Source organism: Siniperca chuatsi, linkage group LG1 (assembly GCF_020085105.1).
Source record: "Siniperca chuatsi isolate FFG_IHB_CAS linkage group LG1, ASM2008510v1, whole genome shotgun sequence".
Classification (NCBI taxonomy): domain Eukaryota; kingdom Metazoa; phylum Chordata; class Actinopteri; order Centrarchiformes; family Sinipercidae; genus Siniperca; species Siniperca chuatsi.
The window spans coordinates 1,184,583-1,209,546 of record NC_058042.1 but is presented as its reverse complement, the minus strand read 5'-3'; the positions used below and the strand labels follow the sequence as shown (position 1 = coordinate 1,209,546).

The 24,964-nt window shown below is 46.7% G+C and overlaps 1 protein-coding gene and 1 long non-coding RNA gene across 12 annotated transcripts in view; one reads left to right on the top strand and one right to left on the bottom strand.

Annotated features, from left to right (window-relative positions):
* Window positions 1-24,964, top strand: part of kifc3 (kinesin family member C3) — a 60,658-nt gene that overhangs the window by 18,577 nt on the left and 17,117 nt on the right. For 4 of the 11 annotated variants that reach the window (XM_044204104.1, XM_044204048.1, XM_044204066.1 and 1 more), the window contains exons 2-9: window positions 8,957-9,077; window positions 14,048-14,190; window positions 16,769-16,919; window positions 17,824-17,909; window positions 19,811-19,876; window positions 20,119-20,268; window positions 23,204-23,485; window positions 23,764-23,937. In XM_044204104.1, coding sequence (XP_044060039.1) covers window positions 8,996-9,077; window positions 14,048-14,190; window positions 16,769-16,919; window positions 17,824-17,909; window positions 19,811-19,876; window positions 20,119-20,268; window positions 23,204-23,485; window positions 23,764-23,937 — 1,134 coding nt within the window. In that variant the 5' untranslated portion in view covers window positions 8,957-8,995. Of the gene's footprint in view, window positions 1-2,346; window positions 2,498-2,570; window positions 2,783-7,252; window positions 7,473-8,956; window positions 9,078-9,171; window positions 9,282-12,531; window positions 12,674-14,047; window positions 14,191-16,768; window positions 16,920-17,823; window positions 17,910-19,810; window positions 19,877-20,118; window positions 20,269-23,203; window positions 23,486-23,763; window positions 23,938-24,964 lie in introns of those variants that run through there. The other 7 variants (XM_044204112.1, XM_044204121.1, XM_044204084.1 and 4 more) reach the window with 7 other exon arrangements.
* On the bottom strand, window positions 540-7,115 carry LOC122879719. The gene is made up of 2 exons (XR_006378776.1): window positions 5,388-7,115; window positions 540-1,449 (listed from the first exon to the last, which is right to left on the bottom strand). It is a non-coding gene; the product is annotated as an uncharacterized LOC122879719 (long non-coding RNA).

Here is a 24,964-nt window from a genome sequence, read left to right as displayed (position 1 = left end):
GACTCTGTAACTTCAGAAGTTTCTTCCTCATTGGTGTCTCCTGGTTAATGTCGGTATGTTCCAGTTCAATCCGATGTTTCTTGTTCTCTGATGGTCATCGGCAGAGGAATGTGAAGCATCAACATTTAATCCTCCGGCCTTGTTACTCGTTACATGTAGATGTTCTGGGTCGAGTCTGTCAGTCAGATCAGAAGTTATGTAACGACAGATTAATCATCATCTGATGCTGATAGTTCGACCGCTGAACCCTAACTGTCCTCCTGCAGGACACTTCAGTGTTTCTGTCTCATCTCCGAACTGTCCTAACAGGCACAAAGTATCTGCTTCATGAAACTGTATTCAGTTTGTATTTGAGTTTTTCATTTCAACATAAACATTTCATCTGATTTTTCTTGGGTGTTTCGGGACAAACGTCAGTTTTGAAAGTTTGAAAGATTGTGAAAATGATTGTGGATGTAAATATTTATGTGGTCTATCTGAAATGTATTTGGCAGAGGGAAGATGTGTAGTAGATTTAGGGCCAAAAAATAAAAGCTTAGGAAATTTTAATATTTAATATAATAGCAATAAATGGACAGTGTGCATAAGTTATGTGCAGAGCAAGAGATCTCAACAGAAATATTTTCAACGCTATGACGATTTATCAAATCCATTTTTCTTATTCTTCAGATGTATTTTTTTAATGAAAAATGTTCATTCAAAGCTATTTTTTACTGAAGGTAAGGTGTGTATCAAACCTCAGTACTGTTTTGGGTCCGACAAAGTATCAAAAACAATAAAAGTAAAGTTAATATTCAATGTCTGATCATATAGTTCCTGATCAGGAAACTTTTCAAACTTCTGACTATATTTTATTATATTCATAGACTATTATATTTTTTATTTTCTTCAGGCAAAATTCATTATTTCCACTGCTGCGTTGAACAGTTTGCTACATTTTGTCAAATTTAAACAAACGGTTTGAACGTGTTTGTTCCCCAAACGAAGGAATCAGGAAAAAGTCTTCTTTTGGCGTCGACAGTGGGACTCTGCTGCGGCCCCGGCTCTGATACTGAAGGTTTCAGACGTTAAACAGACCCGCCAACTTAAAATATCAAACATCTGTCGCTGAGCTCTGTTCATGGTCCGCAGTGAAGACCCGGTCCGCAGTGAAGACCCGGTCCGCAGTGAAGACCCGGTCAAGCCAGAAAGTAACGAAGTGAAAGTTAATCCGTGTGTCTTCATGAAATAGTCGGCGGTAGAAGTTTGGTGATGTAGTGACTCGCGGACTCCTCACAGGGTTAGCTGGCGAGCTAACGGCTAACACACGAAGTCCTCCCGTCTCCTCGCTGGGTGTGAACCAGGTCTCTGTTGTGGAGCAGTTTAATCCTCTGAGTTTTGCTCTGGAGCTTGATCAGCTTCCTCTCCTTCGGCCTTCTTTATTCCGGGCTTTTTGTCCCTCCGGCCCGCCTGTAAACACAGGAAGTGAGTTTGTTGCTTCAGCAGCATCCTACCTCCTTTTGAACAGTAAAAAAAGCATTAAATACCTGAAATATGAAAAATCCAGATTCTACTAGAGTTGAAACGATTAATCAATTAGTCGATGGACAGAAAATGAATCTAAACTATTTTCATTATCAAATAACCTTTGTCATTTTTTTTGAGCTAAAATAAAAAAGTACTGGTTCCAGCTTCTCCAATGTGACTGTTAACTGGTTTTCTTTGTCTTTTACGACATTAAAGGGAATGTCTTTAGATTTTAGACTAAACATTTTGAATGAACTTGAGCTTTAAGAATTTTTTTTTTTTTTTTTTATTTCATTTTTGTTTTTTTCATTTACATTTTTTTTTTTCAGTATTTTCTGGCATTTTGATCAATAGATTTTTTTTTTAACCCTAAAGGGAAACGGCAGTGTTAAGCTGCTTAACAAAACAAGTGAAGTAGGTAAGAAACAATTAAACAACAATTAAAAGGCCAAATTATGAACAATAACTAAAACTGAGTAGAATGAAATACAAAACTGAGAATGGGGACTAAAGATAGGACCGTAACGTTTTATAGACCAAACAATAGAAAGTAATTATGAAAAATAATCGTTAGCTGCAGCTCTAGTTTCTACTGTCGTTCGAGTAACACACACACACACACACACACACACACACACACACACACACACACACACACACACACACACACACACACACACACACACACACACACAGGGCTGTTGAATATTTCAGTTGGGGGGAGGAGCAGCTCCTCACGCTTCAGTTGAGGCTGAAATATTTATCCTTCGATGGGAGGGAGGGGGGGCGGTGCTGGAGGAGGTGTGATGCTGCTGTGCTGTTGCTAGGGGAACAGAGAGGGAGGAAGCTGTGTGTGTGTGTGTGTGTGTGTGTGTGTTGAGGGGGTCGGCGGGTGGCGTTGACAGCGATCCTGCTGCTGTGTGTCGGCGTGAAGCTGCAGCGAGCAGGAGGATGCAGCGATGATGCAGACGGCGAGGCCGCAGGGAGGGAGGTGAGAGCCGAACCGACAGACACAAAGAGGGAGGGAGGGATGGAGGGATGAAGGTCGGAGGATAGAGAGGCTGCAGAGAAAACGGGCGTGTTGAATAGAGACGGCGAGAGTAATCCAGTGCGATGGACGTCTGGCTGTAACCTGATGCAGAGTGTCGTGTTTCCGCCGCTGACCTGAATACGTGCCGTGTGCTCAGAGGACGGCAGCATTAAGCTTTATTTTTCTGTTTCATTTTTATTCCCGTGTGGATTTCCTCACACGTCCTGATAATCCTCCTTTTGTCTGGTAACGTTTTCACTCTCCTCCGTTTTTTTTATTCTGCCTCCTGTGGTTATCGGCGTGCCCCACACGTACAATTCATTTCTGCTGCAGCGTGCAAAGGAAAAGCAGAGTTTGTCTGCACGCTGAAATTTGCAAGCTCCAGAAATGTTCATCGAAAAGGTCTTCGTCAGGCAGCGCAGGTGTGGGCGGGGCTACAGGCAGGTGTTTTTAGGTCTCATAGTGATTTCAGGAAGATCAGCCGCTGTAATAAATGACTAAAGTGTGTTTTTTAGCCACGAAGGAGCGTCTGTGACTCACCTGTTCAACACAGGAGGAGCCGGGAATCAAACCACCAACCTTACAATGAAGAGTCCTCGAGCGAGACTCTGAAGATCGTTCCCTCGTGTTTGTGGTTGGTATTTCCGCTTAAAAATGTCGAGGATTTACTTTCTTTTCCTTAATCGACTAATCGGAATCAAGGAAACCTTCGAGTCATCGGTCTGATTTCATGATATTTTAGTCCAAGTGTTGTTTCAGAGGCTTTTTTTTAACGCGACGAGAAGAAATAAACGGTCGGTGTAACTCTGTCTGAATGTCATCAGCCTTCACAAAGAGACTAACAGCAGTCAGATAGATGCGTTTCGTATTTTTAGAAGATTTTCGCAGATTTTCAGTGAATATTCCCGGATGTTTTTTAAAAGCAGTCTCGCTGTTTTCAGCCCGATTGGCTTGAACAGTGGTTCTTGTTGCTGCAGCTCATTTGGACAGCGAACAGACTCGTCTGGTGACCGTGGATCACAATATGTTTCTGCTGACGGGAGCAGAGAAAACACTGAAGAGCCGCTGATGAAACTTCACATCCGTCTGAATGTTTGACCTGATGATAAGTTTCATTTTATGAGAATATCTTTTTTCACCCAATAAGACAGTAATTCAGTCGGTCGTAGTAAACGCGGTGTGGGCGGGTAGACGGGGTTTGACTCTGAGCACATGGAGACTGAAAACGGAGATGGTTTGACCCAGTTTAGTGGAGCAGAAGAGGAGGGAGGGATGAAGAGGAGGAGGAGGAGGAGGGTCTTAGTCTCTCCAGGAGGTAAACCGAGCAGGACAGGATGTGATGCAGATCGATGCTGTGTTTATCAGTATTTTAATATTGCGACCAGATATTTTTGGAGTATAATTCAGTTTAAATGTTGATCTTTTAATGATTTTAAAGAAACAGTTTCAGTTTCCAGCTTTGCAGCATTATACTGCCAGCTCACAATCATCTATCTGAATATGAAGATTAATAATCATCAATAAGAATAATTTCAAGCACAATGGGGTCTTCAGCCTGGTTATGAAGTGTGACGGAGCTTTGACCCTAAAGACTAAAGATGACGACGTCTGTATCATACTATATATTTTTTGGTCACTTTTTCTGTGAAACGCTTAGTAAGTCTAATTTCTATAATTCAAAATTTCCTACATAAAGGGAGTGAAAACGGAGCAAAAACAGCCTTCGGTTCAAAGTGTTGATTTAACGTCTTCTCATTCAGTCACCATCACTCTTTAAAAACGTGTATATCAGCAGGAAAACAAACTTCTGATCCTGTTTATTGATTAGTAAAACTGAAATGTGCTAATTAGCTAATGTTAGCATGCTAACAAGCTAAACTAAGATGGTGATCATGGTAAACATTATACCTGCTGAACATCAGCATGTTAGCATGCTGATGTTAGCATTTAGCTCAAAGCAGCGCTGTGTCTCACAGAGCTGCTTTGCTAGCTGCAGACTCTGTGGTCTCTTGATAAATGACTAAAATAATTAATTGATTATCCAAAAGTTGCAGATTCCTTTTCCATGGATTAACTAATCAATGAATTAGACGGTGTAGTCCCTCATTCGTCCAGGAGCGTTCCATCGTAGAAAAGGTTTCAGTCGTAGTCGTCTGGACGCTGTTTTCAGAATCAAGAACCAGGTCAGTTTCAGGTGAAACTAGGCAGGTGAACAGCAGACACTCAGGTAGACTCCTTCCTGAGGGCGGGGCTTCAGCAACACAGAGTAGCTTAAATTTCTGAGTTCTCAGAACATTTTCACAACTGAGAATGACTTCCGGATGGGAGCCGAAACGTCTTGATTCTGAAAACAGCGTCCAGACGACTACGACTGAAACCTTTTCCACGATATAATCAGTGAATTGTTTCAGCTCTGCTGCAGACGCTGTGGAACGTGGCGCTGCTCCGTGCTATGAAACTTGGGAAACAAACGACTCAAATGTGGCAGAAGTAGCACCGGGTCCGGTTGGTCCTCCGTCAGCGACAGTGTGATATCTGGGACCAGAGACGGACTTCTTGTCTTTCTCCCAGCAGGTACAGAAGTTAGCTTGTTAGTGAGGAGCATCTTGAATTCAAACCAACTCGTCGGGCGTCAGCGTTTGTTTCTCTGATACATCAAATGAAAACATGCACAACTCTTCTGCAGTACACCATAATATATTCCTGCTTTTATTCATTTTGATGGACTTGCATCGAAGAACGCACTGCTCTGTGTGCAGTCTGAAAAAGGAGGGTTTACCCACCATAAACCCCCAGTAATAGGAGGCCGTGACCACAGGGGGGCAGCGTGTTACTCTGTCTTAGTTGTTACCTGTTAACAGCAGCGAGCTGCGATGTTCAGAGACAGATGACGTCAGTGGACCGTCCTCTGCGTCTCTGACAGACTGCCTGATCCAGAGTCAGCGTCGAGGTGTTTTCAGACGAGACCGTTGGGCCGTGAAGTGTCGGACTGCAGCAGAGAGCCATCTGCTGCAGTCTGACACGGCCGGGAAACGGTCGGCTGCTGGTTGGAAACTGTGGGCGGAAAAAAACACGTCGCTCCACGTGTTCATGACTCACTTCAAGAGGAAAATAAACTGAACTGAGCCTCAAAGCTGCAACATGCAGCCGGTCCTGTGTGAAAACACGAAGTCGGCACTAATAAGTCGATTTAATCAAACCAGAGCCAGAGTTTTATTTTTCTCCTCGCTGACTTTGAGTTGTTGTAGCTGAGAAAATGTTTATTCTGCATAAAACTGATGCCAATGAATTCAGACTGTGCGTCTGTGTCATCGCAGGCAGTGTGAAAGGTTAACCTGAGCTCTGCAGTCTGCATGGACAAATGTGTCAGCAGCTGTCAACATTAATAATACTTTCATATACTGTGTGTGTGTGTGTGTGTGTGTGTGGCATGCCAGCATCTTACTCCAGCCGCAAAGCTCTAATCCGCACTTTCACAATGCATCGTGTGTGTGTGTGTGTGTGTCAGCAGTTTAATACCTTCTTATCCTAGAGGTTTTAAATATCAAAGTAACGTCGACGTGAGAATAAATCACCTGTTGTGAAATGCTGCTGGAACACAGATTTCCACACGCGTGTCTTTGGGTTTTGGACTGTTGGTTGGACGTAACGAGACATTTGTAGATGTGTTGACTCGATTTTTTTAATCATAAAAATAATCAATGATGACACAAATGATTAGTTGCAGCCTTAAAGGAGTTTAAGCAACGACATCTAAAAGCTTTTAGCAGGTATAATGTCCACCATCTTAGTTTAGCGTGTTAGCATGCTAACATTAGCTAGTTAGCAGTGAACACAGAGTCCAACAGCTGCTGAGATGTTTCAGTCTCCATAGAGCCGCGCTGCTAACGTGACTAATAATGTGATCAGAACATACTTTAACTGACAACTTTGACTTCCCAACAAGAAATAAATGAGTCACTTCATACAGGCTCTGGTTTAGGGGCCCCAGGGCTCTGGTTTAGGGGCCCCAGGGCTCTGGTTTAGGGGCCCCAGGGCCTGTGCCTGGCAGGCCCGGCCATAATCCATCCATTCTCATCTCATTTAGTTACTAGGTGACGGCACAAACCTCTGCTCTTTGCCCTGAGTGTTATATTTCGTAAAATGTCGTCTCTCCCTCTGATCGCGGCGGCCGTCTTTATCTCAGGCGTCGTAGGAGTTACGACGGGAGCAAAGGAGGAAGTCAGGTGACGTTATAGAGGTCGGCGTGGATGGATGGGTCGACAAAACATCAGGGAGGATCCCAAAACATCAGAAACGCCTCGATATAATGTAGTTCAACACCACTGCAGACTACATCCTCCGTAATAAACGAGTTAAATGAACACCTGAACATTTGTAAAAGTAGAATTTATGGCTGAGCTGTTGGATTGCATCAGATTTTACAGGTGTACCTAATAAAGTGGCCACTGAGTGTATATTATTAGTATCAGCAGGTGAATCTTGAACACTGAAAAGTGAGACTTTGTCAGTCATTAACCACTTACTGTGATCGGATAGTACTCTGAACCTGCGTCCCTGCGGCCAGTCGAGGGTTAAAGAGGCCATCTGCTCTGAGGATTAACAGATTACATTCAGTGACTTCATCCTGACCAGGTAGCTCTCTCATCAGCTGGTCTGAGATCAGATGTTGGTAATCCTGGTGTGATGCAGTACAGAGAGGGTAGCTGGGTTAACTGACTCCAGGTCAGTGTGCGCAGCAGGTTATCTCAGCTCAGCAGCAGGTCACTGGTTCTGTGTGACGGGCTGAATGGGACCAGTTCAGCGGTCTGAGAGGATGTGAGCGTGCAGCGGCAGCATGCTGGGCTGGGTGGGAACTCTGATCAACAAGAGCTGGCTGGACAGACAGCGCTACGCCCGTCCCTCAGAGCGACAACCTCGCCGTGCACATGGACGGGTAAGAAAAGAGTCTTAAAGAGGGAACAGGTACAGTGTAGAGGCTGTCGTCTGATTGGTGGGATCCCACAGGTGAGACGGGACAAGAATAAGAACAGGAATATATTATGGTGTACTGCAGAAGAGTTGTGCATGTTTTCATTTGATGTATCAGAGAAACAAACGCTGACGCCCGACGAGTTGGTTTGAATTCAAGATGCTCCTCACTAACAAGCTAACTTCTGTACCTGCTGGGAGAAAGACAAGAAGTCCGTCTCTGGTCCCCGATATCACACTGCACACTGTCGCTGACGGAGGACCAACCGGACCCGGTGCTACTTCTGCCACATTTGAGTCGTTTGTTTCCCCAAGTTTCATAGCACGGAGCAGCGCCACGTTCCACAGCGTCTGCAGCAGAGCTGAAACAATTCACTGATTGGTTGATCCATGGAAAATTAATCTGCAACTTTTGGATAATCAATTAATTGTTTGCGTGGTCTCTTGATAAATGACAGAGTCTGCAGCTAGCAGCTCTGTGAGACACAGCGGTGCTTTGAGCTAAATGCTAACATCAGCATGCTAACATGCTGTTCAGCAGGTATAATGTTTAACATGATCATCTTAGTTTAGCATGCTAACATTAGCTGATTAGCAGTAGACACAGAGTGCAGCTGAGGCTGATGGGAACGCCAGCAGCTCTGCAGGTGTTTGGTCAGAAGCCAAAGTGTCGGACACGTTAACGTGTCGACCTGATGGTGGCGCTAGATGGAAAGTCAGAGGATCAGCAGAGTTATTACAGTTCATCCTGAGGGGAGCATGAACGATGAAGCACGGTTCATCACAGTCCAGCAGCTGCTGGTGTTTCGGTCTCTGGACGATACGTGAAAGGAAAAGTAAACTCAGCTGCTCGTCTTTAAAAACACTTATCAAGAAAACATCTTTAGTAGATTTTCCAGACGTTTACCTCAGTGGAGTCGGACCAATCAGAGAACAGGCTGCATGTCAAACTCGATGAGTCTGATGGACGTTTTTAAAAGTTGTTATTAGTGAGTATTGGCTCTGTTCAGTTCGAGATGGTCAGAAGGGGCTGAATACTGTGTTTGGAGAAACTACTTTAGACTCTCAGATTTTCTGCCTTTCTCTCTCGTCTCTGTCTAAAATGACAGTAAACTGAATCTCTTTGGGTTTTGGACTGTTGGTCGAACAAAACGAGACATTTGAAGACGTCACTTTGAGTTACGATCGACAGTTTTGATCGAAAAATGACTGAAAAGATTTATTGCTGATTAAAATAGTTGCTGATTTAATTTTCTGTTGATGGACTGAATGTTTTAGCACTAGTGTTGGTTTAAATCTGCACATGAAGAAAAAAATATAACCTTAAGACTTATTACAGTAGAACCAACTCATTTGCAACGAGAACACTTTTACGCTTGGCTTCATTTCAGTTTTATTCTGAAAAACGCTGGTCTAAATGCTCTTTCCTTCCTGTGGCTCCGTTTGCAGCCGGTCCAGCGGTCCAGCGCTCTGCTCAGCCCGGCGGTCATGTTCAGCACAAGAAAGACCTGGGACCTCAGCCACGCCCCCTGCCTGCAGGAGCTCTGGAAGAAAGACATCTCATTGGACGGTGAGTCAGAGCGAGGAGGGAGCTTTGAACCGAAAAAAAACACCAGCGTGGCTGCATTTTTGGCATGACAGCAGAGTGTGTGTGTGTGTGGAGGGAGGAGAGGTGAGTCATACCTGTTAGTAATGAATGGAGCTCGACAGTGAGAGGAAGCAGAGGAGACCTGAGTGTGTGTGTGTGTGTGTGTGTGATAGTGCAGACAAACAGGTGAGCAGAAAATATCACGTTTTCTTTATTTGTGTGTGTGTGTTCGCTCTGTTTTTCTCAGCTGATCGTTTTACAGTCGGCGTCCCGGGAGACGACAGGTTAACAACACCGGAGCTTTTGTCAGTTTCTGTCAGTGTTCATGCTTTTCTTTCTCGAGCCGATTTTGTCATCATGTTGTTTTTCCTCTTCTCGTATCAGCTGTTTTCCATGAAAGCTAATTTCTCTGCCAGCCTTTTTATATCAAGGTTTGTTTCGAGCTACAACAATTAGTCGGCTGTTTTTCAATTTTAATAATTGATTATTTGTTTTAAGTCATTTGTGAAGCAAAAATGTCAAACTGGTGTTAGATTTTCTGCATTTCTGTTTTTATATCTCAGTAAATTGAATCTCTGGTTGGACAGAATAAGACATTTGAAGACGTCCCCTTTGACATTTTTCACTGTTTTCTGACATAAACAAAGTTATTAATCGAGAAAATAGTCAGCAGATTAATTAATAATGAAAATAATTGTTAGTTGCAGCCCTCAATTCAATTAGAAATGATGACAGAGCTTTAATAGAGGAACTATTGATAGTATTTTTGCCAAAATATATTTCTAAAACTTGTAGGGGAAAAGTATTTGATGTTAAATAAGAGCCTTATAGTTTTAGTGGATTATAGATCAAATATTGTTTATTTATAATCTGAGTCTGGTTTATCATGACGGATGAGTTGGTGCATACATGTGCAGGTAAATGTCGGCTTTGTTTCTTTTATATGTTTGTACGTATTCATGTGTGGTTTGTTTATCAGGGCTGCGGCTAACAAGTGCTCTGATCATCGATTAGTCTGGGGATTATTTTCTCGATTAATCGATTGGTCCACAAAGTGTCAGGAAGTCCAAGATGACGTCTTCAAATGTCTTGTTTTGTTGGCAAATAGTCAAAACCCCAAAATAGCGTTTGTGTGTTTCATGTTCTCATATCCTGGCGGGGACTTTAACCTGAACGCACACTAACCCACGGGTAGAGACGGCTTTTTGAGGGTTAAGACTTGGTTTTCGGGTTCAGGTTAAAGTTAGGCTAACGTTAGGCTCAGGGGCTAGGGTAAGCATTATGTCAATGACTGTCCCCCACGGGGATAGTGTGTGTGTGTGTGTGTGTGTGTGTGTGTGTGTTTCCTGAAATGCTTGGAAATGTAAAAGATCAACAGGACACAAAGAGCCTTCATCAAGAACTCAAAGGGGCTGTGGAAAACAAGTCTAGATCCAATTCAAAGCCGACTGCACAAGTCAGCATCAAGTGCTGCGTTATACCAAGGTGATGCACGATCCCCGCTGTTGTTCTGCGTAGGCCTGGACCCCCTCAGCCAGATCATCGCAAAGAGTGGCTACGGATACCGGTTCCCACGAGGAGCAACCATCAGTCACCTCCTCTACATGGATGACATCAGGCTTTACGTCAGGAAGGAGCGGGACGCCGACTCACTGATCCACACCACCAGGATCTACTGCAGCGACACGGGAATGTCATTGGGACTGGACAAGTGCGGTCGGGCGGTCTCAGAAAGGGAAAATGATCAGACCCGAGGGGGTTGAACACTGCAGATGTTCAGGACAGCTACAATTGATGGGCTAAACAGGGTGGTCCAGACGTTCCTCTGCCCAGCGACGTTTCCCAGCTCATCCTGGGGGATCCCGAGGCGTTCCCAGGCCAGATGAGATATATAATCTCTCCGGTGTTTTCTGGGTCTCCTCCCAGTTGGACGTGCTCAGAAAACCTCCAAAGGAAGGCTCCCAGGAGGATCCTGATCAGGTATCTGAACCACCTCAACTGGCTCCTTTCAGCATGAAGGAGCGGCGGCTCTACTCCGAGCTCCGTCCGGATGTCTGCGCTCCTTACCCTCTCTCTCAGGCTGATCCAGACACCCTGAACGCAGATCGAAAGCTTTGCCTTCCGGCTCAGCTCCCTCTTCAGCGGCACAATGCCCGCATTACTGCTGACGCCGCACCAATCCGCCTGTCCATCTCGCGCTCCATTTTACCCTCATTGGTCAACAACCCCGAGATACTTGAACTCCTTCCCTTGGGGCAGCAAGTCACTCCCGACCCGGAGGCAACAATCCACCGTTTTCCGGCAGAGAACCATGGCCTCAGACTTGGAGTTGCCGGCTGTTTCACACTGCAAACTGCCCGAGTGCATCGCTGGAGCTCGCGGTCTGATGAGGCCAACAGAACCACATCATCTGACCTCTGAGGTCCCCAAACCGAACGCTCTAGTCCCCCGGCTGCGCCTCGAGATCCACGAAGATCACAAACGGAGCTGGTGACAGCCCTGGAGGTGTAGATGGGTTTTAACCGTATTTTAAGTGATTTTGAAAATGTTGGTAGTGCAGTACATTATTCCAGAGGGTTGCTGCTCTCACAGAGAAAAGGCAGGTTGTTGAATTTTGCTGCATCTGAATGGGACAGTCCAGTTGCCATGGTAACTGCTCTTGCTGTCCATGAGTTTGACAACAAATGAAGCTAAAACCTTAACGACTGAACACAAACAGCTGCTCGAGATCTTTGTCATAAATGAGGATTTCATTCAGGAGAAACCTGATGAGACTCTTTAGTCTTGTTTACTTATTCTGTGATCAAACATTCACTGCAACTGTCACAAGATACAGTTCATTCTCAACTTTAAGGTTCCTCATCCAGCCTTGATTAGCCTTGATAGTTATTGATCGCTTGTCTTTCTTTAGTTCTTAGAGTCAAAAATGTGGCGTTTTCACATGGTTCATTCAGTCCGATCAGCACCGAGAGATTGAATGAACAGTGGAAGTAGATGGAGAACAGATGCAAATCTTGACATTGAAGAAGCTGCATGAGGAAAACATTTAGAGTTGACTAAAAAAATTATAAATTATCACCATTTAATTTCTAACATTTCAGCACTAATTCCTGTTTGTTAGACGTGTGTGTTTGGATCTGTCGTGTTTTTGCAAGTGTCAACATTTACTGTGTAACCCAGAAAAAGCAAACAGTTTTCTCGTGTGTGTGTGTGTGTGTGTGTGTGTAATCCTGTTTTCTACTCTGTCAGAGTGTCGCTTTAGTTCAGAACAGGTTTCCCTTCAGTTTCAGTCCACGTGTGCAGGTCTGAATACAGTTCAGTGAGTTAAGTCCGTTTAATACTCAGATTTTTCCCACAGAGTGCAGATTGTTCTCAGGTTGATAAGATTTGAGGCCTCGTAGAAAACTTGTGACCACACACACTCTAAGGCGCACACAGTTTCAGCAGGTTAATGTGTCAGTGGCTGTTATCACCTGTTATCTGGTCGGACTGGTTTCCATGGTATTCAGGAGGAGTCCAGGTTTACTCGGGAACAGAAGGAGGGAAGAAGTCTGAGCTGATTCAGGAAAAGAATTCAGGTTATTTCTTGTTTTGTACAATGTCCTCAATAATCGCTGATCACAAATCTGCTTATGGATTCTGTTCATTTGAAGACGCTTTTCTCGTTAAGAAAATCAGGAGGTACGTGGACTTCAGCGTCTTGCTCGAGGAGATTTCATCCTGTGGACGTCAGGAGTTTAACTGACAACCCTACGGCGGTGTCATTATATTTTCTTTATGTATGTGCGTTGAGTCGGCAGTCAGACGAGTCTGTACAGGTGACGTTGCTGCGCTGGTTTCTGGAGTCTCTGCTGCTTCACCTGTGTTGCAGCAGCAGCTGAGGCCTCAGGTGTGTTGTGGAGTAACTCAGCTGCTTTTTAGTCTTTGTTGGTCATTTAGAACCAAAATACTTCCACACTCTGCTGCTCAGATGCTTTGGTGTCCTGATCATCTGATCAGCTTGGTTTATTGATCAGGTCACTTGGGCTGCAATGGGTCAAGCTGATAGTGAACTTTAACAGCGCTCTCTGCTGGATCACAAGGCAAACTACTTCAAACACTCCGTTGTGATTATAGACTGTAAAGTTTGAATTCAAACGGGTCATTAAAGTTCAACACAGAGTGAAAACAGATGTTTGGGTTCATCACCTCCGACAGATGAAGGTCGTCTGTGTGAATGTGAAGTTATTTAGTCTCTAAAACTCGTCTGAACCTGGTTATGACAGACGTTGGGACAAAATAACATGAACGTAGCGCTTCTGTCTGACCTTCCCCAAAGTGTGAGTTTGTTGTTGGAGCAGCACAGAACCGTCTGGAAAAAAACGGACTACATTTTTAGGCAAAAGTTTTGTGGATTATAACTTTCATTATAACGGCATCCATTTGCTATATTTTCACCACGTAATGTCTTGGCATAAGAGGTTAAAAAGCGAAATCCTTTAGATACATCAGTGTTATACGCAGATGATGGTGCTTTGTTTACTTCCACCTACAACCCAGATTAGTGTACCGCCGTCTGGTCTATAAGAACAGTATGTGCTGAATGTGTTTGTGGTTGGAGGTCTTCATTGGTCCACTCAGACACTAGAAATAGAGACCTGAATGGGGGACGGACTGGGTCCAGAAAGTAATAACTGGTTACTGTCGACTGTGTGGGCAGCAGTGATGTCCTGACGTCAGGTTGTGACTTGAGGTTTTTAAAAAAGCATTTCCTGTCTCCAGAGCAGGTTCACCAGCTGAAAGGAACAGCTGATTTTAATGTTGCTACCAGAAGGAGACCCCAGAGTCCTTAATCCTAAAAACAAGTTTGTCAGGAAATCGTTCACTTTCTGCAGAAACACTTCACACAAATAAACTGAGACGAAACTTTAAGACAAAGCTTTGCTCTGTTTGTCCGCCCTGTGTGTCCGTAGCGAGCTCAGTGGACTTCCTGATGAGTGATGGTGAAGACGACGGCTCCTTCCTGTCTCTGCCCACCGCCGCCTTCTCACAGCGCCCCTCTCTGACTGCAGAGCTGTCCGAAACAAACGCACCCAGCCAGCAGCTGCTCATCCAGGTAACGCAGAGGGTCACACTCAGGTACTCTGAACACACACTGTTCACACTGCAGATACACTGTGTGTGTGTGTGTGTGTGTGTGTGTGTGTGTGTGTGCAGTGACAGAGTGCTGACTCACCGCTGACATCAGCACAATCTGTGTTTACACCTCGGGGAGACTTCCTGTCGACCTGCTCGTCACATCTGTGACATCACTGTTGATCCACTCTGATGTTTTAGTTACTCTGCATGATGCTTCTCACACACCGACTGCAGCAGTCTGACTTTAAAGTGTTCATATTATGCTTTTTGGCTTTTTCACTTTTTGTGCATGTAAGATGTTTGCGAAGTGGAAAAGCCCAAAGTCCACCCCAAAGCGAGCTACCCTCTCCCACAGAAAACTCTGCTCCTGAACTGAAAACAGCTCGGCTGCAGTCCAGCCTTTACTTCCGGGTTGTAGGCTGAACCGAAGCCATAGTTACCGGCTGAAGCGCTTTGTTTTGGATCACACTACCTTGCTCGTCAGGACCCGCCCTACTCTGCTTCTGATTGGCCAGTAGTCCTTACCTCGGTACTGCGCATGTGCAACTCCCAACAAAGATCGAACAGAGGTGAGACGCCTCACTCGGTAGCTAAAACGGTGCGTTCAAGACAAGAGGTGCTGCAGTAATGAGCAGTGTGAGGAAAAAATATGGTGTTTTTTGAAAATAAAACCATGCCAATCTGTTCTGGTACAACCACGAAATAAAATTATGAACCTGAAAATGAGCATAATATGACCACTTTAATTCTGGTCACAGCAACATTTAAATCGCCACCTTCAGTGGCTTCACTTGAGGGGGCAACGTAAATCCACGTGACTCTTCTGTGTCAAGTTTAAAACTCGAATTTGTGCTGCTGACCAATAGCAAACCTTCTTGACATTTCTGACCTCTGAGTCGACAAGAGTCCAAAATGGAGGAAGCTATCGTAGCTTATTAGCTGTGTGTCACCGTCCAGTTGTATTGAAGCTCCTCTGTCAGAGTATAAACTGCTCCACACCAGAGACCCGGTTCACACAGCTAGGAGACAGGAGGACATCATGCTGATACAGCTGTTGTGGACACATACTGTCCCGTGAGCGACCGTTAGCAAGTTTGTTAGCTCAGAGAGCTTTTTTCCCTCTACAGTAACTCTTTATCGAATGAAATGATGAATAATCCTGAAAACAAAAGGTGAGGGAGAATAAACAGTCCAGTACAGAGAAAATAGAAAGCTATTATGACCGACTGGGGTTAGCATGTTCCCGGCTGGCTGGCTAGCGTGTTAGCCGTTAGCTCTCTGGCTATAGTTCAGCAGCTAACCCTGTGAGGAGTCACCTGCTTTGCGAGGATGCCTGGATGAATTTCACTGTGACTGGACCTTGAGTCTCATGAACGTCTGCTAGAAACCTCTCTGCCTTTATTCATACTGTTTGTTTCTATCTTGTCACACATTTTTCTGTCTTGGTTCCAGATCCTAAATCTGATGTTTTAAATTTCAGTCTGGTTGTTGAGTCCATTACGGTCTATATGTTGGACACCTGGGACTGCAGATGAAAAATAGCCTTTTGGCGAACTCGAGCACCTCAATAAATACAACTACCTGTAACACTATACCTCAACTGACCTTTGGAGTAGTCAAGCACAGTGTAACTAAACAATGGCTATCAATCAAACCTCAATCAAACTATGTTTGAGGTGGCTCACTGTTAAAGCTGATCTTCTGCGTCTGTGGAGAGACATGCGAACATCTCAGCAAACCTACGCAGAGAAGGTGAAGAACAAACGTAAATGCATACATACAAGTGAATACAAGAAACCGCCGTGTAGCCTAAACGTATCGGAGACCCCCGTGCAGAAAGAGAAGCCAGCTGAAGTGGAAGGGAGCCTTCATTAGTGTTACACTTCTCTGCGTGCATATAGCTTATTTAACAAGCAGATTGTCTTTGTATTAGGATTATGTATTCTTAACACTGAGTAACATTCTCGGTAAATTTGCGTAAATGAACCGAACAGAATGCAGCTTCAATATTGACTTAAAGTGACCTCAGAGCAGCTGGACACAGTGATCGGTCAGCAGAAAATCCAGGTGATGTTCGTAGTAAAAGTGATGTGAAACTGGTTAGTCTGAACGTTTGCGGATTTGTCTCTTCACTTGAAAGAAGTGTTCATCTGTTTTCCTCTGTCTGTTCTGTTCATTCTGCTTCCTCTCTCATTGTGCTGGCCTCCATTTTTTTTCTCCACGCTGTTCTCCGTCTGCAGAGGGTCACCTGGTCTTGCTGGTGGACTCCTGCCAACGTAAAAAACCTTCATTCTGCTTCTCACTGTCTCGTAGTTTCTGCCGCTGTCACTCAGAGCCACGTGTCGTCTTCCTTTTCTTTCTGTACACGTTTCCTTTAGCTTCCTTGTCTTTTCCTGCACCTTCACCGACTGACGGACGTCATAGAGCTGTAGATGTGTGTTTGCAGTGGAGTCATGATTTCTGCAGCTTCCTGCTCTTAGAAACAGCTGTGTAGTTCCACATGACTGAATAAATGACGGTCATTCGTTCATGCTTCTGTGTCTGTGTGTGTTCAGACTCTACAGGACAAAGTGTGTGAGTTTCAGGCTCGTCTTCGCTCTGAAGAAGTCACTCGTCACCTGCTGGTCCAGCAGCTGCAGCAGCAGAGCGTTCAGGAGAAGACGTGCGTCGGTGTTGGTGGAGGTGAGACGTCTGCACCGCCCAACGGTGAGAACAGAGCTGAGCTACAGAGGTTACAGCTGTGGGGTCAGTCTGAAGCAGTCCAGGTTCTGTAGTTGTGGTGTTGGGGACAGAAATCATCTCCACGAGGGTCAAAACTCCAGTAACACTTGTAGTTTAGTGAGACGACACATGATGTCTCGTGGCCTTCATCACCAAATCATGATCATCAAACGCCGGCCGTCAGTTTCATCAAGTGGACCGATCAATCTGCCAGGCTGATATATCGGCAGATATCAGCGTGATGCAGATATATTGTGTCGGTGTAAAGTTACAGTGAATGTGGAACTAGGTTTGAGGTCACTTAGAAACAGCGTCTCCATTAGAGTTCGTCCCCCACAGAGGGTTCGTCCATCGTCCAGTATGACTCTGTGTCAGCCTCAAAGATTCATTGGTCGAGTTATACTTTATATTCCAACTGTTTCTGGAGTTTCGCCCGCTGTGTCCTCTCTCGCTGTGGAAGTTCTGTAGCGGCAGAAAGAAATCATCTCCACACTCAAAGTGGAAAAAGCTGAAATCAAAGCTCCCGGTGGAGTTTCCTCGGAAACAAAGTTTGTTTGTATTCAGTGTTTCTCACCAAAACTCCCTGTGTGTCCTTGAGCTCTAACAAACACGGTGAAAACATTTGCAAAGCCGTTTTTTTGAAGTATTTTATTTTGTGCATTGTTTCCATTTGTCTCTTCTTCTTTACTGCCTTTGTTGGCGTATTAGTGTGTTGGCGTGTTTCTGGCGCCAGCTGTCGATCAGCAGAATAGCGTAGAAATGTGTATCATGTGCTCCTGTGTGTGCCACTCATAACACTGCTCCACAGCGCCACCACTGGTCAGACTCAGAACTGTTGACATTAATCGTGTGTGTGTGTGTGTGTGTGTGTGTGTGTGTGTGTTTATAGGTGTGAGGGTGTTGCAGCCAGGTGAACAACCTTCAGATCATCTTAGCTGTCCAGAAGAGCAGCTCGTTACTCGGCTGCGCACACAGGTACGCCAAACACATCACACCTGTTCAGCCGCTGACAGGAAACGCATCGCACCTGTTCAGCCGCTGACAGGAAACGCATCGCACCTGTTCAGCCGCTGACAGGAAACGCATCGCACCTGTTCAGCCGCTGACAGGAAACGCATCGCACCTGTTCAGCCTCTGACAGGAAACGCATCGCACCTGTACAGCCGCTGACAGGAAACGCGATCGAACCGTACAGCCTCTGACAGGAAAACGCGCACCTGTACAGCCGCTGACAGGAAACGCATCGCACCTGTTCAGCCTCTGACAGGAAACGCATCGCACCTGTACAGCCGCTGACAGGAAACGCATCGCACCTGTTCAGCCGCTGACAGGAAACGCATCGCACCTGTTCAGCGCAGAGGTTTTTTTTTTTCGGGCTCTTGCCTTTTATTGGACAGGAACAGCTGAAGAGAGACAGGAAAGGGGGGAGAGAGATGAGGACTTAGTACATGGTGTGTGCTCTACCAGGTGAGCTACCTGGCGCCCACAGACGAGTCTTAATAATGTCAAAAAAACATTCTGACTGAAAGAAGTTAATATTAATGGATTCTGTCACTCTTGTATTATTCTTTGTCTTCTATTTGGTAGATGATCATGCTCTAAGGTTTTGAACTACAGCTCCCATTATGCTTTGGGGGATGTAAACAGGAAGTATAATGTTGCCATGGAGTCTGCTGTGGGCTCCAACTCGAGCTCAGTTGTTATTTAGTCTATTTATTTACATTTTGTTAAAAAGTATGCTGAAGCAGCCGTCAGCAGCTCCTGTCCTGAGTGTTATTCTGTGCAAGTCGCACTGAATCTAAAAATATAACCACATAACTTCCTGCTGTTTTTTAGAACACCTGCATGCACCTGTCCCTTTCACCTCCCACAGTATCTTTGACTCACCCCCCCACCCCCCTGGGGAGACGCCACTTAGTTTGACAACCTAATACTGCGCCGACGGTTTGGCAGCACTGAGCGTGACGTCGTTTGTTTGGATTCTGTGAACAAACACTGCGTAACACTCTTCTCTTTCGTGAAGAATCGCAGGTGAGGCATCTTCTGTCAGACTGATCTGTGCATGTCAGCATCACCTGTGAAACCAGTTTGACACTTTGACAGATTTATTATATCAATAAAACGCGTCTGTCAGTCTGAGCTGCTGCGGTTGTTCAGGTTTAATGAAATCTTTCTGAACCGGTTGGGAAGCGAAACATGTGCGAGCAGGTTTAATGCTTCAGACTGCTGCTCTGGTGAGATGGTTTCCTTAAACTACAGACCGGAGCCAGTTCATGTTCAGTTACTATACACAGCACAGTTCAAAAGACATAGTTTGAAACAAATTGTGAAAAATTCCTTATTTATTGATCCTTTTGACAGAAAATGAGCAGAAACATGTTCCCGGACTGAAATATCTCAGCTGAGTCTGAAGTGTCCTAAAATGTCGTAAACTGGGGTGACGTGTAAAAAAAAATAATAATAAAAAAATGTTCCAAACACATGTAGAATAGTTCTGTTTGAAACATTCAAAACTCAGACTTTTTTATGGCTGCATCCATCAGTCAGTGGAAACGTCACAGGGCTTCATATCTGTCCCATCCAAAGACAGTTAAGAGTCAACGACCTGACCACGACCACGCTGTCGGGAAAACTTGAATCACTGTGAAATGTAGAAGTTTGCATGTCTTAGTTTTTAAAATTTGTTAGGAATTTTTATATATGTATGTCCACTGAAGTAGACAATAACAGTTTTTGCACAGAGTAAAAAAAAAAAAGGCACTTAGATTTGAAAATATGTTTTTTAAAAAAAAAAGGTGCAAATTACAGTGAGAGCTGACATGTTGAACGAGTTATTTTTAATTAAATGTGATGATGACGTGTTGTGGTGTCTGCAGGTGGAGGAGCTGGAGGAGAAGCTGTTGGATCAGACTCAGGAGGTGGAGAGACTTCGCTCTGAACTGGTGAGAATCTGCTGGACCACATTCCTGAGGAACCCTGGGAAAACACACACACACACACACACACACACACACTACGAGACAAGAAATAAAATATCTATCTGACAAATAATTCAAGTAATACAATACAAACACTGTGCTGTGGCGTTGGTGAAAAAGGATTTAAACGTAATAAATTTAATAAAATAAAATTAGAGGTATTAATTAAAAAGAAGAGTTTGTGTGTGCTTCCTCGTGTCCTGTAGGGGGCGACAGACCTGGAGAAGCAGCTGGAGCTGCTGGTGGTGGAGAACCAGCGTCTGAAGCAGGAGCTGAAGTCATGCAGGAGCTCAGAGCTTCAGAGCCTCGACGCTGCTCCAGAGACCTGCAGCTGCAGCCACTGCCCTCACAGCCAGGTACCGCTCACACACAGCCAGGTACCGCTCACACACACAGCCAGGTACCGCTCACACACACAGCCAGGTACCGCTCACACACACAGCCAGGTACCGCTCACACACAGCCACAGCCTCACACACAGCCAGGTACCGCACACACACAGCCAGGTACCGCTCACACACAGCCAGGTACGCTCACACACACAGCCAGGTACCGCACACACACAGCCAGGTACCGCTCACACACACAGCCAGGTACCGCTCACACACAGCCAGGTACCGGGCCACACACACAGCCAGGTACCGCTCACACACACAGCCAGGTACCGCTCACACACAGCCAGGTACCGCTCACACACAGCCAGGTACCGCCACACACAGCCAGGTACCGCTCACACACACAGCCAGGTACCGCTCACACACACAGCCAGGTACCGCTCACACACAGCCAGGTACCGCTCACACACACAGCCAGGTACCGCCACACACACAGCCAGGTACCGCTCACACACACAGCCAGGTACCGCTCACACACACAGCCAGGTACCGCCACACACAGCCAGGTACCGCTCACACACACAGCCAGGTACCGCACACACACAGCCAGGTACCGCTCACACACACAGCCAGGTACCGCTCACACACACAGCCAGGTACGCGCACACACACACAGCACACACACAGCCAGGTACCGCCACACACACAGCCAGGTACCGCTCACACACACAGCCAGGTACCGCTCACACACACAGCCAGGTACCGCCACACACAGCCAGGTACCGCCACACACACAGCCAGGTACCGCACACACACACAGCCAGGTACCGCCACACACACAGCCAGGTACCGCTCACACACACAGCCAGGTACCGCTCACACACACAGCCAGGTACCGCTCACACACACAGCCAGGTACCGCTCACACACACAGCCAGGTACCGCGCCACACACAGCCAGGTACCGCGCCACACACAGCCAGGTACCGCTCACACACAGCCAGGTACCGCTCACACACACAGCCAGGTACCGCTCACACACACAGCCAGGTACCGCTCACACACACAGCCAGGTACCGCTCACACACAGCCAGGTACCGCTCACACACACAGCCAGGTACCGCTCACACACACACAGCCAGGTACAGCTCACACACACAGCCAGGTACAGCTCACACACACAGCCAGGTACCGCTCACACACACAGCCAGGTACCGCTCACACACAGCCAGGTACCGCTCACACACACAGCCAGGTACCGCTCACACACAGCCAGGTACCGCTCACACACACAGCCAGGTACCGCTCACACACACAGCCAGGTACCGCTCACACACACAGCCAGGTACCGCTCACACACACAGCCAGGTACCGCACACACACAGCCAGGTACCGCACACACACAGCCAGGTACCGCACACACACAGCCAGGTACCGCCACACACACAGCCAGGTACCGCTCACACACACAGCCAGGTACCGCACACACACAGCCAGGTACCGCTCACACACACAGCCAGGTACCGCTCCACACACACAGCCAGGTACCGCTCACACACACAGCCAGGTACCGCTCACACACAGCCAGGTACGCCACACACACAGCCAGGTACCGCTCACACACACAGCCAGGTACCGGCACACACACAGCCAGGTACCGCTCACACAGCCAGCCAGGTACCGCCACACACAGAGCCAGGTACCGCCACACACAGAGCCAGGTACCGCTCACACACAGAGCCAGGTACCGCCACACACAGAGCCAGGTACCGCCACACACACAGCCAGGTACCGCTCACACACACAGCCAGGTACCGCTCACACACACACAGCCAGGTACCGCTCACACACACAGCCAGGTACCGCTCACACACACAGCCAGGTACCGCTCACACACACACAGCCAGGTACCGCCACACACAGCCAGGTACCGCTCACACACACAGCCAGGTACTGCTCACACACAGAGCCACACAGCCAGGTACCGCTCACACACAGAGCCACACAGCCAGGTACCGCTCACACACAGAGCCACACAGCCAGGTACCGCTCACACACACAGCCAGGTACCGCTCACACACAGAGCCACACAGCCAGGTACCGCTCACACACAGAGCCACACAGCCAGGTACCGCTCACACACACAGCCAGGTACCGCTCACACACAGAGCCACACAGCCAGGTACCGCTCACACACACAGCCAGGTACCGCTCACACACACAGCCAGGTACCGCTCACACACAGAGCCAGGTACCGCTTACACACAGCCAGGTACCGCTCACACACACAGCCAGGTACCGCTCACACACACAGCCAGGTACCGCTCACACACACACAGAGCCAGGTACCGCTCACACACACACACAGCCAGGTACCGCTCACACACACAGCCAGGTACAGCTCACACACACACACACACACACAGCCAGCCAGGTACCGCTCACACACAGAGCCAGGTACCGCTCACACACAGCCAGGTACAGCTCACACACACACACACACACAGCCAGCCAGGTACCGCTCACACACAGAGCCAGGTACCGCAGAGCCAGGTACCGCTCACACACAGAGCCAGGTACCGCTCACACACAGAGCCAGGTACCGCTCACACACAGCCAGGTACAGCTCACACACACACACACACACACAGCCAGCCAGGTACCGCTCACACACACAGCCAGGTACCGCTCACACACACACACACACAGCCAGGTACCGCTCACACACACAGCCAGGTACCGCTCACACACACAGCCAGGTACCGCTCACGTGGGGAGAGAGATGGCGTACACCTTCCCCAACAGGACGCCCTGTTGCTGTTCTCTCACTTACTGTAACCACGTGATGAACTGGTTTCTTTGCTTTTTGACTAAAGAGTCTGCAGGTGAGATTCAGCCTCAGGTAGAAATGTCCTCACATCATCACGATGAAAATAAACCCTGCCTGCGTCCCGCAGGATGCGGAGTCCCTGCGGAGGGAGGTGTCTCGCTGGGAGAGCCAGGCCCGGCAGAGGGAGCGGCGGCTGGCTGAGCTGGAGCGAGAGCTGCTGGAGAAAACCTCCAGAGTGGAGAGTCTCCGCCGGCAGCTGGACGAGTCGACCCGGCAGCTGGACGACGGCCGGAGGCAGCTGGAGGAGTCGAGGCGGAGGCAGGCGGAGGCCGAGCAGAAACTCACCCTCAGACTGCAGGAGTGCGAGGAGGAGCTCGCCAGGCAGGCAGCTACGCCCCCCAGAGTCAAGGTGAGGAGACGCTCACAACAGAAGATACGTGAGGGTCAGTGTGATGACTGATCACAACGATCTGATCTGGATTAGGCCGGGTTTACATGTGCACTAGTGTCCTGGTTATGTTTTGTGCATGTAAACACCTGATCCAGATTTCTGAAGATTCTTTGTTGGTATTAATCAGACGGTCGGAAGTGAGTGTATTAAGACGATGAATGGATGAGAAACATTATTTTAAAATGATCCCACTGACACACGTGAAATCTAGTCCGAGTTATTGTTTTGTTCTTCAGTACGTGACTCACACGGTGGAGGTGGAGTCAGCTGACTCTCAGAAAGCTCTGGCCGAGCTGCAGACGAAGAACGCCGGCCTGCAGGAGCAGCTGTCTGTGCAGAGGCAGCTGCTGAGGGAGCTGGAGACGCAGCTGCACGAGACCCAGAGGACCTGCGCTCAGCTCAGGACGCAGGTAACATCAACAGGAGCAGCTAAGGTGCTGCACGCCTGTACGTCTGTCTGCTGGTCGGTTTCAGTTTCCTGTCTGAGACCCAAACAGTTAAACCAACCTCGCACAGGGAGCCTGCAGCCGGCTGCATGAAGCAACTTAGGAAGCAGTGTTTTAAGAAATCCTCCTGTTCTGTCTTCTCCAGATGTTTCAGATCGACTTGATCTCTGTGTGTGTCCAGTACAGAAACAGGTCCGAGATGTGTTTAGCCTAGCTTAGCACAAAGACTGGAAGCAGAGGGAAACTGCTAGCCCAGCTCCATCACAAGAGGAAAAAATATATACTGTATCTTTCGAGAGCTCTTAACATACTGGAGTTACTGGAAACTGTATTTTTAAATGTAGTTCAGGTGCTTTTCTGTGGATTCTTGAATCCACCCACACTTTAAATTCTTGGTTTTTAATCAGTGTGAGAAATACTCTCTGGCATTCAGAGGGTCATCAGCCAGACGTTAACACACACAATCACTCTGATATGTATCTAAAGATGCAGTATTTATACAGAGATGTATACAGATGTATGCAGTGAAAAGAATAAGAAATTAAACAAACTGTAAATAAATGTGCAAAAATAAATAAATAAATGCATAAAAACGCATTGTAGGCAGAAGGCTCCCTCCATGTTTTCAGTAAATCGTGTTCACAGCTGGACGCCTTCATTAAATATCTATCTGTTAACCGTGAGCTGCTCAGAAAGATCCAGTTTATATTATAGACCTGAAACCTCATGTTTTATTAGTTTGTTTCTAGATTTCAAGACTGTTCAAGAACGTTTGTCTGTAGCAGATGAGCGTCAGCTGTGCTGCTCTTCATCTTTCAACATTTTAACGTGAAAACACATTTTACAACATAGATAAATAGAAAATAATTATTATTATATGTATTAGAAATAATTAGCTGGAGTTAGACGTCCTCCGGGGGTTCGAGGTGTTAATTAGGAGGCAGTAAAACAAACTCAACAAGTTGCTTCATGTGACCGGCGAGGATCACGT